This window comes from Ambystoma mexicanum, chromosome 6q (assembly GCF_040938575.1).
Source record: "Ambystoma mexicanum isolate Mex_15411 chromosome 6q, UKY_AmexF1_1, whole genome shotgun sequence".
In the NCBI taxonomy this organism is placed as follows: Eukaryota; Metazoa; Chordata; class Amphibia; order Caudata; family Ambystomatidae; genus Ambystoma; species Ambystoma mexicanum.
Window position 1 is genome coordinate 275571617 of NC_090937.1, and position 12537 is coordinate 275584153.

General features: G+C 46.2%; 1 protein-coding gene across 1 annotated transcript in view; it reads right to left on the minus strand.

The window, feature by feature from the left end:
- The window catches only part of LOC138515204 (ovochymase-2-like), a 438094-nt gene that overhangs the window by 176046 nt on the left and 249511 nt on the right, over positions 1 to 12537 (minus strand). Inside the window, exons 11-12 of the mRNA XM_069630166.1 lie at positions 10266 to 10342; positions 5009 to 5286 (exon numbers count right to left, since the gene is read on the minus strand). Of these exons, the coding sequence (XP_069486267.1) occupies positions 5009 to 5286; positions 10266 to 10342 (355 nt within the window). The remainder of the gene's footprint in view (positions 1 to 5008; positions 5287 to 10265; positions 10343 to 12537) is intronic.

The following is a 12537-nucleotide window of genomic DNA, read 5'->3' on the forward strand; positions in this document are numbered from 1 at the left end:
GTCAAAAAAAGAACAAGGCAGAAACAGAGAATAGTCACCAAAGAAAGAAGAATCATAGGTTGAATGACCTTGTACCCGAACTGTATGAATTGATATAAAAACAGTCACCAGCAACTACTTGAGGGTAATGAACTTTGTGGAAAACAAGTCTTGAGGAGAAGGGAGTTATTCTCCTGTTTTTGGTTATTATAATAGGGGTAGGGTTAGGACAGGTTAGTTTGGCCAGATTCTGTTTGGACTCTCACGGATGACTGACAAGCACCTTAGTTACTTTGTTAGGTAGGGAAACCCCATTTTATAGGGAAAGGAAGTAATTTATTATTTTGTTTAATAAAACTTCCAGTGAGATAATCGAGTCCACGTCCTCCTTCTGACCTACCACAATAGCTAAACTGTGGAATATCCCACCTGTGCGGGCAGTGCCTCAGGAACCATCACAAATTCAGATGCAGATAATTGCAGGGGCTAATAAGATTCAGGTCTGAAATGCGTAACTAAATGGAAGCAGAGTTACCAAGAAGTGTTGGAGCCCCTTCTACTGAGAACGAAAATGGGTCAAATACCCTGTTCTACTTCTACTGAATTTCTTCCAATCAGGAGGGTCTGCAACCACGTTTTAGTTCACTGCGCCCTTAACAGAGGAGAAATATCCATTTGGATATCTGTCTTTGTCCCATCCACAAGGGCAGTCCAGCACCGAAATTGCTAGGCAAATCTCCTCTGAACAAGAGTACCATCAGCAACCCTAGATACATGTTTCGGCCTAAGTGGAAGCAGAGTGTTGTCCTGCGGAGGGATGTCTCCACTAATACATAAAAGGGACCAACAGCTGGTGACATATTGGAAAACTTGGATAGAAGGTGGTAGGATGGAGGCGAGTTGGCTGTCGCTGCCAACATCCACGAAGAGTGGATGTCTGATGCATTAGCACACTCTGCAAACAATGTGGACAGATTAGTGCAGCAGGATGGGCTCAGAGACTTTTGATTCCTTATGAAGCGCAGACTAAGAACTCCAAGTCAACAAGGGAGCCAACGATTGTGTCACCCCCATGTGTAACCTAGATTGGTGGAGCCCCGTGACAGGGATTCCGAAGGAAAAGTGCTGATGCCGCTTATGTAAGGATTCCGAGTATCTGAAAGTACTGCAAAGACACTTACCAATGGAGAATTCTAATTTTCAGCAGATCTGTGCACAACCCCATTTTAGTAGATCTGGAGGCTTTTTGGCTTAGTTTGATGGAAGGGCGGTCAACCTCCATTATTTTAGCTTTGATTGGATTTTCAAAGACTATACATAAACTCCTTGAAGAAAATAGTTACGATGGATAGAATTACAATTCACTGCAGCGCAGGTTACACTTTGAATGATTAGTAAGGGAAAGTGATAACTTGATTTTAGGAAGAAAATTAAGTGTGTATAACCTTTAACTGCATTTATAGGGATTATTGCCAACTCTTATTTAAGTTTTTATGTTTTCTATGTTGTTTATACGACCACTGTATTTTAATAACGATATATATTTTATTTTAATAACGATATATATTTGTGAAACTTTTTTTTTATAAACTAGATCACAATAAAATAAGTTATATGAAATGATACACAAGGAGTGTGAATTGGGCAGAGTGGCAGGCTCACCAATACACAATCTGAAAGTGTCACCTTTGGATAAGGTTAAAAAAAATGGAGACCAGGGAATACTAAATTATACATTACCGGTCTTACCCAGAAAGGATCTCTTTGAATCCTTATCTAGATAGGCAGGATTTGACATTGTGTCATCTATTTTAATGTGGTCATGGTAAGAGAATGGATGGTTGGGCCTTGCTGACAAAGCGAGATGTTAAATCATCATTCAAGCTCCCGCCACTTCACCCAGTTACCTGCTGCTGAACTTTGCAAATAACAAAAAATAATGACTAATGTTTTCAATCGGCTACTCAATTTCTTCTGCCATTTCCGAGTGTTTTAGTTCCTCTTTCGGATGGCTTTGTACAATTGAGAGCAAGCCCAAGGGGGTCTTTCAGGACCTAGATGGACTCCTGGTTGTGTGGAGAGCAGGGAAGGACTCATGTTCCAGGCTAGTGCATGCTTTTGCAACAGTGACTGGAAAACCTGATGCACCACTGCCATACGATAAACGCAGAGCACTTACCACTTCTTTTCTTTCTGGGAATAGAGCTGAACACAGCGACACAGGAATCCTGCCTACGGGTAGCCTTCAAATAGGCAATGAGAGCTTGACTAGAGAGCAAAAAAGTGATTGTTTGGCAGATGCAGTCCATCAACTTTGCCACCAGGGTAATGCCACTGTGAAGGACGTTCGAGAAGCCTGGTGAGGGCCACAGAGTGATTCAGACACAAGCATCACTTCACCAGACTTGACCTAAGAATATGTGGCGGGTTTATACATGTGAACCTACACTAGAACATTTCACTGGTGCATCAGGTCACCCTTGGGAAACAATGATGTGCCATGAATCAGCCTGAGAGATGCCACGGAAGCAGGCTGGCTACAATCATGAATTTCCTTGAGTTGTTCACCGCCCTGACACAGGTCATCCCTTTTAAAGAGGAGGGGGTCACTTTGCCAATGAAGGGTGTTTTGGTCCGACAGCTGGTCCATTGTATAGTGAGCGGTGGCAGCATAAAATATGACTGCTAACGGGCAACGGATTCGCAGTAAGTTCACGCTTTATAAATCACATGCATACAAACACGGTGTAAACAAGATCAACTTTCCAGCAAGATTTGTTGAAGGGTGCGTGATTGATACGGCTCATGCTTGATCCGTCTATGTAATTCCATCAAGATGAATTCGTCCAATACGAATTAATCTAATTTATTTTATCTTTTAATCCATTTCATCAACAATGTTTGAGGTGAGAGACGACCCCCCCTTCTGTCCTTGCCTTTTTTTATTACCCTTGCCCCACCACCCTGCATATTTTGGTGGAGAACTTTGATAAAAAATATTCTATGAGTTCATATTCGACGAATTCCCTTGCACAGCAAATTCCCTATCGCGTAAGGGAACATGGGTCTAGCTGAAAGCAGATCAAAGGTAAAAGTACTTATCCAGTGGTGGCAACAAGGGATTTGCCGGGGTGACAGCAAGGCAATGATGCTGGTACACAACGACGCGGTACTGCTCATCAGTTCAGCACATGGGCAGGCTCCAATTGGGTTGGACCTGACCAGTTATGGAGCACTCATTCAGATTTGGGGCAGCAGCAGGCCTTAGGGGGAAGCAATAAATGTGGTGGGACGCTGGCGCTCTGCCTGCTATAAGCGTTTTATTTGTCTCGGGGATAATCACTGCATGCAATTCCTCTGACAGGATTGAAATAACTACCTGTCTCTTTGAGGCAGGTGGTCGCCAACAAAAGGACCCTGGGGGCATTCCCACTGAACTGCTTTCTCTTTTCACCGCCAACAAGGAACAGTTTGGAGGTGTAATGCTAACAGCTGCGATGAATGTGTAGCCTTAAATGGCAAAGAAAATCTGGCAGTGCTAGAGTTGCCTCCCCTCAAAATAACGCTGTACTATAGCGTGCCAACAGGTTTGCACCTAGAGACAATGCAAGAGGGAGTGAAGATCTGAGAGAAATACCCAATGGATGTATATATTTAGTTGCGCACTCCCCTAGACAGTGGGAGTCTATTGAGGGTTGTGTGGAAAGTTGGGTTGCGGTTTCTCCAGGAATGGTTATAATGGCTTGGACGCTGTTGTGGTGCCATTGAGGCCTTTGGCGACACCAACTTCTAGGCTGCCAATAGTCTCTTATTTAATCACCTATCTGGGTAAGGCCCATTGACCTCTCAGATCCGGAAGCTCAAATAACGCCAGAATCTAAGAGGTCTGTAGGCTCCTATTGTGCCACCTAGCATGGGTTTCCCCATTGAGCGAAGCTGGACCGAGATAGGTCAGTAAGCTCTTAGTATGTTACAAATGGATCCGCCAAGCAAACCACACAGATTCATTGGGTAATAAAAGTCTGAACCGGATGTAGGCCAGGGGGAGGACGACACACGAAGGAATGGTGGTTCATCCCAGAACGGTTAAGCCATAGGGTGTCCCTTCAGGGGGCCTCCATCTTGGTCTGCTCTTCCAAGATGGAGTCTTTTCCTCCCTATTAATCTTACTCTCTAACATCCATGATATGCTGTTTGGAGCTTATTTTCAACCCAAAACAAGTGACTGTCGTTTACCACAAATCTAATTATTACTGTGTCCACATTTCTGTATTTGTAATGTATGGAGGGCGCCAATGGCGAACGGACATCCTAACCATGAGGCCTTCCAAACTAGTGTGAAGTACACCCCAACTACTGAATAGTGTCCACATTGTGAAAATACAATTGTTTTGGACCAATACATCACAAACATTTCAGCAGAAGTAGCATCCTGTAGTTAGCTGGCATTTCAGTAATCATTTTTCATATGGCCTTTAAATATTAGCTGCTGCATGACAATATAAGGTTCTATGTGTTTCATCTGCTTTTTGAAGGCCGCACATGATAGACACACATTTATTTCGGTCGATTTTTCAAAATGCCGAAAAAGCACATAACTAAGGTATTTTTTTTAACGCAGGGGGTTTTACCCCCTTCCCCCAGCACCCTTTCCTTCTCTACTACCCTGCTCACACCACCCCCTCCACAAACACACACAGGTTCATTTTGCCCCCACCCTTCCCGTTCTCATACATTGGTTTTCTAGCAGAGACAACATGCAGGCCCTTACCGGACCACTCCTGCGACTCCACTTCTGGCTCTGCCGTGCCCGTCAGCCCCTGCGCGCACCCGTGTGCATCGCAGCGGCTGACAGTTCGGTCACAGAGCGGTCTTTCTAAATCAATCTTATAATTTTTTTTTTTTTAAACAATTATTTCACTTATTACCCAATATATTAGTGAGCAAATAGGTCAACACGGCATTGGCTATATATCCAACACTACAAAACTCTGTGCTGGCACACCCTTTAAATATTATGTAGACATACCCGTTTCATCTCCCCAGCCGGTGGCAAAGCAACTGGTGTTCTGCACCAAGACTTGTTCAACGGGTGGCAGGCAAGCAAAATTGATGTAGTCATTGCCTGTCACATTTCCATCGAGTAGCACCAAAGCAATGTCATACTCAACAGTGGGTAAATCCGGATAGGCAAATTTCTCGTGCCGGTAAATGCCCTTGACTTTGAAGCACTGCTCGGTAGGTTCTTGGTATGTCAGGTTGTGCTTGCCCAGGCACATCTGCCAGCGTTGCAATTGATCAGCATACCTAAGAAAGGATCACACAGGACACATTGTACAATCTTTAGACTGTATTTCTACACACTGCCAACTCATTAGCAATACAAATGCCACTATGCCATCAAACTGGGCTGCGCAGAATCCAAGAGTTAACAGCTAGTACAGGTGCATTAACAGTCGACCTGAGCGAAGTACATGGGCGGATCTCATTTGGGTTACAGAGACTTGGACGTTTGTCCAGACGCATGGTGGTCACCCTTAAGTGGCGTGTTTATGTCCAGTCATGGCTCCTGACATGACCATGTCAAGGCAGCCTAAAGGTCGATGGAAGGGAAAGCATCTCAGAGCACTGTCAGTGCTTGCGATTGATGCAAAGCTTTGCAAACGCCACATTTTGGTTGTATGACTTTTTGAGGAAGCTGTAACCCCATGAGAAGGAAGAATTCAACTTCTAAACCCGGATCTACTTTTTTGTACAATTTATTTTGTATTCAATTCCAGGCCAGGTTATGACCTGCAGTAATAGGTAGAATAGCCATGCAGTCAATATAGATGAGACCACTCACCCCATATATAGAATGGCAATGTTGGGCATGGAGGGGCAGAGGAAATTGGACATGAAGGGCCTCAGGAGGGCAGGAGAGAAGCCACAAGATCTTAACTGAGGAATATACATGTGCACTATATGGACCGTGCATGTCATGAAACTATGTCCCTGATACAGGAAATAAGAGAGGCCCAAAGGTGGTGGAATGCATCCATTTGATAGGTTGAGGAGGAAGCTTTCCATTGCATTTAGGTACCAAAATATGTAGCACCAAAACTGTGGGGCGATGGGGGAATTTATTCATAGGCGAATAGGATTCCAGTTACGTTTTCGATCAATGCCAAGACCGCAGACCAGAAGATTTGCGCCTTATTGCCGTTCCACCAGATACGGCACATACTCCTCACTAGGGTTGCCACGTGGCTCCCCATCATGAGATGCACCCTACTCCACTCTTAGGCTTTGCTTTTTACTTAGTTTTACTTAAGTCCATTATTTCATTCAATGGAAGTGGCTCAACCCTGCAACAGGCAGCAGGAAATGGATGGAGAAACGAAAGCCTACTATTGGGACAGGATATGCCTCCTGCCAAACTAATCCAGCAGCCACGCTCCCCACATCAGTGCAGCCCCTCTAACAACTTTCATTCGCAACAGGATAGCCTTCAGTGCAGTCCTTGCAGAGCGAGGGTGATGATATACTTTACATGACATTACTAAGTAGGGTTCACAGCTCCTATTAGAATATTTAATAACTTGCTAGACATTCATATCTATAATTAGTATTTTATGTCATTTAAAAGTGTCGTTGGTTTTGTTCCATTTATTTGTGATTCTGCATTGTCACCAGGATCCATACACCACTCGCTTTATACAGTGACAGGGTCATGAGCCTGCTGGGGGTAGGGATCTTTACAAGGGCGGGCTCCCAACCTGCAGTAGGCGGCCTGCGTGAGTGGTGTGATGTGCTGAGGAGACTGTGAGTTGAGTGTTCTAAGTGAGTGCAGATATGTGGGGGGGGGGAAGAGAGAGAGAGAGAGAGAGAGAGAGAGAGAGAGAGAGAGAGAGAGAGAGCTGCTGAGTGTAGCATGGTTAGAGAACTAGAGGGGGAAGATGTTTTGCTTAAGACTTTTCAGCTTTTGTCAGCTTTTGCTCCTCTCCTAGGGTGAATCTATGGTGCTGCTTTAGTTATGGTTCCGGGATCTCCACTTGGAGTGCCTATATTGTGGCTGAAACAATAACCTACAATTTTGTGCTCTGTTATAATTTTCCATGTATTGATTTCATACATATATATAGTTCCATAAATTATGATATGTAAGCGCTTTACTTTCTGGTGCCCCCTGCCCCTCCAAAGCACCATCATGGGGCTTCTTCTCCCCCAACGCGACCCTGCTGCCTGGGAACCTCGGCGGCAGCTTCCCCTGCTTTGTCCCGCCCCCAGAGCCCTTCCCCAGGCCTCCATTGGCCAAATGCACTTGGTGCCTGCAAGGGCCTAAACCCTGGGCACACGCGCTTCCTGGGCCATTACATCCGGGCCTCCAAGTAAGCGCTTTACTTTCTGGTGCCCCTTGCCCCTCCAAAGCACCATCATGGACCTGCTGCTGCCTGGGAACACCGGCGGCAGAATCCCCTGCCTTGTCCCGCCCCCAGAGCCCTCCCTCAGGCATCCATTGACCAACCCCTCGCTAGCCTGGACCAGACCTGGGCAGCCCTCTGCCCGGCAGCCCCTGTGGCTAAGGGCGGCTCCTACATTGGTGGCTCCTAGATGTGCCTGCAGGTGTCCACAGGGGAGGCAAAGGAGGCCAGCGGCCAACGGACACCAACAGGACTGTGGGTTTGGCATGGGTGGGGTGTGGAGCGGTTGCTCTGCTCCAGAAAGCCCTCGCCACTCTACCTTGCCTCTCCGTGACGTGGACTGCCATGGAATTACACCATGCATTCTTAGAGAGATTTGTGACCATCAGCCTGAATCCGTTCTTGGCTGGACTGTTGATGTTGCAGTGCATGCTGCACTAACATACTAGCCAATGTTAGCATATGCCACACTTAGATGGAATTCTTAACCTTGGCCTGCGTCACATCTAGACAGGATTGTGAATGTTGGCATGTGCCAAACTTAGATGAAATACTTAACCTTAACCTGCATCACATCTAGACAAGATTGTGAATGTTAGCATGTGCCACACTTGGATGGACTTCTTAACCTTAGCCTGCGTCGCATCGAGACAGGATTATGAATGTTAGCATGTGCCGCACTTTGATGGAATTAACTTTGGCCTGCGTCACATCTTGAAGGAAATGTGAATGTGAGAATGCACCACACTTAAATGAAAATGTGAATGATGACAAGTGCAACACTTGAATGGAATCGTGATCACTAGCCTGCCTCACGTCTAGACAGAACATTGAAATTAGCAAGCGCCACACTCCGATGCAATAGTGAATGATGGCAAGCATCACACCTAGACATAATTGCAAGGACAGCAATGCCAACTAACCAATCCACCAACAATGTCATCCCTCTGCATACACCTCTCAGACTCTAACCAAACACAACCACAAGCCTAAAACACAGCAATCCGCACAAACTTCACTACACTGCAACAACAAAACAAACCGCACATAGACTGGCACAACAGCACACGACTACCGACCGTAAAACACCCCACGCCCAGCCAACGGACCCACCGGGCTGAGGCTGCCAACAGCACATCACTGCTATCTTGCACTTTTCCAGCTTATTCCCACTAACTCACCCCGCCCGCCCCTCCCTCTTTCAGAGCCGCCAGAGTGCCAGGAGACCACTCCGGTGGTGATAGTGCACAGTACAAATATCCTTTAACATTAACAGCTTATGTACTTTTTTCCCCTATATGAGAATCTACCAATCTCCCAACACGTGTTTCCCCACACTTTAGCTGTGGTTCCTCAGGAGAGATTCTTCTTGCTTGTCCAAAGGTTTCCACCTACAACAAGGTCCGATTGCCTTGTTGTTGTCAGGATCCGCAATGTTGGGGGGAGGAGTCTTTACAACCTGCAGTAGGCGGCCTGCTAGGGTGGAGTGATGTGCTGAGGAGACTGACCGTGTTCTGAGTGAGTGCAGATAAGGGGGGGTGGGTGTGTGTATGTGGAGGGAGAGAGAGAGAGAGAGAGAGAGAGAGAGAGAGAGAGAGAGAGAGAGAGAGAGAGAGAGAGAGAGAGGCCTGCCGAGTGTAGCATGGTTAGAGAACTAGAGGGGGAAGACAAGATTAGGGGGATTGGTAGAGGGCATGGAGTGATAGTGAGTGTATGGCAGGAGAGTGGTGAGAGAGTGCAAGGTGGAAGTAGTGGTGAGGATGGAGAGAAGCAGCTGGGAGAGATACGCATAGAGAGCGTGATGCGATCATGACACAGATGGGGAATTGGGATTAGAGAGAGGAAAGAGGGGAGGATAGCGAGGAAAGGTTCAGTTGAGGAGTGAAGGCAGGCAGAGAGGCGGGAGGAGTAAAACGAATGAAAGAAGAGGGGCTAAGTAAGAAGATCTGTGAGGGGGGAGAACGGTGATAGATATAGAAGGAGAAATAGAGGCAGAGTGAAGGAGAGACACTAGAAGAGAAACCCTGGTGACATTTGGCTGGATACACTGACCAGTAGAATCCCGTAGGAAAATCCCACAGGGAGAAGGCTAGAAAATACCACAGTTTTTAGCCCCTCTCCCCACAGAATAGAGTGTATATAGACAGTTGGGGTTATTTTGCATAAACAAAGTCAGAGCCATTACAGTGATTAAGTACACCTGGAATATGATTGAGGGAGCACACGTGGAGGCCAAGAGAACAGTAGAGACCCCTTAGTTTCAACCATCCAGCCTTCTCAAACCATAAATGAAGCACCTTAAATCGATTATCCTCGTCTGTGGATTTCTGAGTCGCTGTGGGACAATACCTCCATGCATACTAATGGGACGGGCTGACTAGGTCAATGCCAGGAGCAGTTGCAAAGAAAATCCAGTGCTTGACAGACCGCAACAGTAATTTTTTTCTATTCGGTGTCTCTCAGTCTAAGCAGGGGTGCAAGAAGTGGGAGCGAGACAGGTGTATGTGATGGCGGGAGGAAATGCCCCCATACTTCGGATTAAACAGCAAGATTCGGTTTAGTTCAGAGACACTGACCACCTGTTCCGTTTCCTTCGTCATGCAAAATGGAACTAAATTGAAGATATTAGCCATTTTGACCCATATTTACTGGACTGAGGCCTGTTCGGAACTGCATTTACCCAACCATGAGCAGAAATTCCACCACGTGTGGACCCATGCAGGGATGACCGGCCACAACAAACCACCAAAGGCTATGACATATGTAGGCCCTGGCATGAAGAGGGGACTCTGGAGTAGAGGGCTTCCCCTGCACTTCAGGGGCTGCCGGCATGCACGTTTGTATCAAATAATAGCAATGAATCTGAGGAAAGTGCATTAATACCTGATGAAGCAGTGAGCAGCTGTGAGGACCCAGTTCTTGTGGATGAGGGTGCCTCCGCATGTGTGAAAAAACACGGTCTCATTCCGGGATTCTGGCCAGACCTAAAAACAGGAAGGAACGGAACCACAATCCATTAACAATGCGAGACATTGGTTGTAGTATGGCCCAAAGACGTGTGGCCACATTATCGCATAGGTGTGCACGGCCACAGTGCCACTGCCGTCTTCGCATGCGCACTATGGGTCTGATTACAGAAACATTGCAGCAGGGCAGCATTGGTACTAATGCAATTTCGTCTTTTTCAATGCAGTTTTGCCCCAGTCTAGTATTGTTCCAAATACCACACTGCGCCAGTGCCAGCCGGGTTGCTGTGTAGTGAGACCGCAGCGGCAACCATGCTCAGCTGCGCGCTGCAAAATGGTCTTTGTATGTTCAGGCCCATTGAACAGAAACAGGCATCAGGCCGAGTGCGCGGGGAAATGAGCCTTCACTAATAATGTCAGCATGGCTCCAGTCACGTTAGCAGTGTTTGCCCTGACCCGTCTTCAGAACCCGGACTCGGAAGGGGTGCCGGGGGAAGGATTACAGCATTCTACACAGGACTGTAATGTAAACTGAATTTGTGGGGCTCTGGAACTTTCCTTGCTTCCTCAAATAATACATCCAGGAAGTTCATGGGGAACAGGGCATTGAGTATCATGTGTGATGAATAAGCATTCGCCGAGGTGCCCGCATGTATTGTGAATGTGATCATTGGGTATTACCCAAATTGTTCTAACACAATTGTTCGAATGCCCGAATTGACCTTTGCACAATTGACCATGTATATGTATATGTATATATATATATATATATATATATATATATATATATATATATATATATATATATATATATATATATATATAAAATGGGTTTGGGTGGGGTTTTTTGCATTGGGTGGGGGGTTGCGGGGGAGGTGTCCCCCCACATATATGTAACAATTGACCTTCAAAATTCGGTCAACCGTGCAAAGGTCAATTGTAATTCGAACAATTTTAGTTCGAACAATTCGTATACAACTGATCATTGGTTTTACACTGTTTGCATATCAATTTCAGTGCAAGATTTGTTACGTTGAAAATGATATCGCTGGTAGCGGTGCTTTGTCTTGTTTGCGGTGGGTACATTTTTGGAAACTGGCACTCTTGGAAATGTGGGTTCTGCATGTGAATGACATTCAGGGAGTGCGGGAAGGGGCACTTGCCCAGTGGTAGCGGCAAGGGATTATTTCCAGGTTCAGCCACCAGGCCTGCTGGAACGCACGGATATGGGTTATAACTATCAGCTTAGCTCAATGCTGAAAGGGGACTAGGGTCACATGGGTTTGGACCCAGCAGGTATGGAGCATATGCTTTCAGGATTGGGGCAGCATCAGAGACTGCAGCAGCTGGTCTGCAAAGCCAAACAATACAGAAGGGAAGGTGTTGGTATTCAAACTTCTAGAAACCTTACTTTTGCCCCATGACCAAACCACTGCAGGGAATCCACCCATTGTCAAACTATTGCCCCAACCAAACACTATGCCCCCTCAGCCAAGGAACAGTTGGAAAGGATTCAGAGGGCTTCAGAGACAGTCAAAACTAAAGGGCCTACAAATAGTTTTCCATCACAATAGTTTATATCTTGCCCATCCCGAAGGTTGTTTTTTGGTACACTGCTTCGATAAGGGAGGAAGCTCATTGAGTGTTCTGTCTGAAGGATATGGTATGCCGCTGTATATATTGTCTTGGAATCCTAGTGTTTAGGCGAGCGTAGTGCGATTGTCTAGTTAGTTGGTGGGGTGCTGCCCGTCCGGGTGTGGGGGAGCTAATGATTCAACAGCTGTGGTGTTACCAGTTGAGGCACCTGGTAGCACCATCTTCACCTGTGCTTTTAGCTACCTACTGGGACACTCACGATGAGCAACTGGAACAGAGGCCAACTGTTATTGTTCCTCCTACCGTGGTCAGACTGTTGAAACATACAGAGCAGTGGTATGTTGATAACCTTAGTGTTCCATGTAACGGGCCCATTGAGAAATCAGAACCAACTTGTAAGGAACAAACTAAACCCAAAGTAGGTCTGGGTGTGTGTGGCGGAGGGGGGTGGCTAAGGGCTATTTTATGCCAAACCCTTGAAGGAATGGGAAATGTGCAGGATAAAAGTAGTAGCATGCTCGCCGTAGGACACCTTTTCGTGGTCCTAACTTGACAAAGTGGAAACAGTTGTAGTCCAACAGGGGCTATGTTCA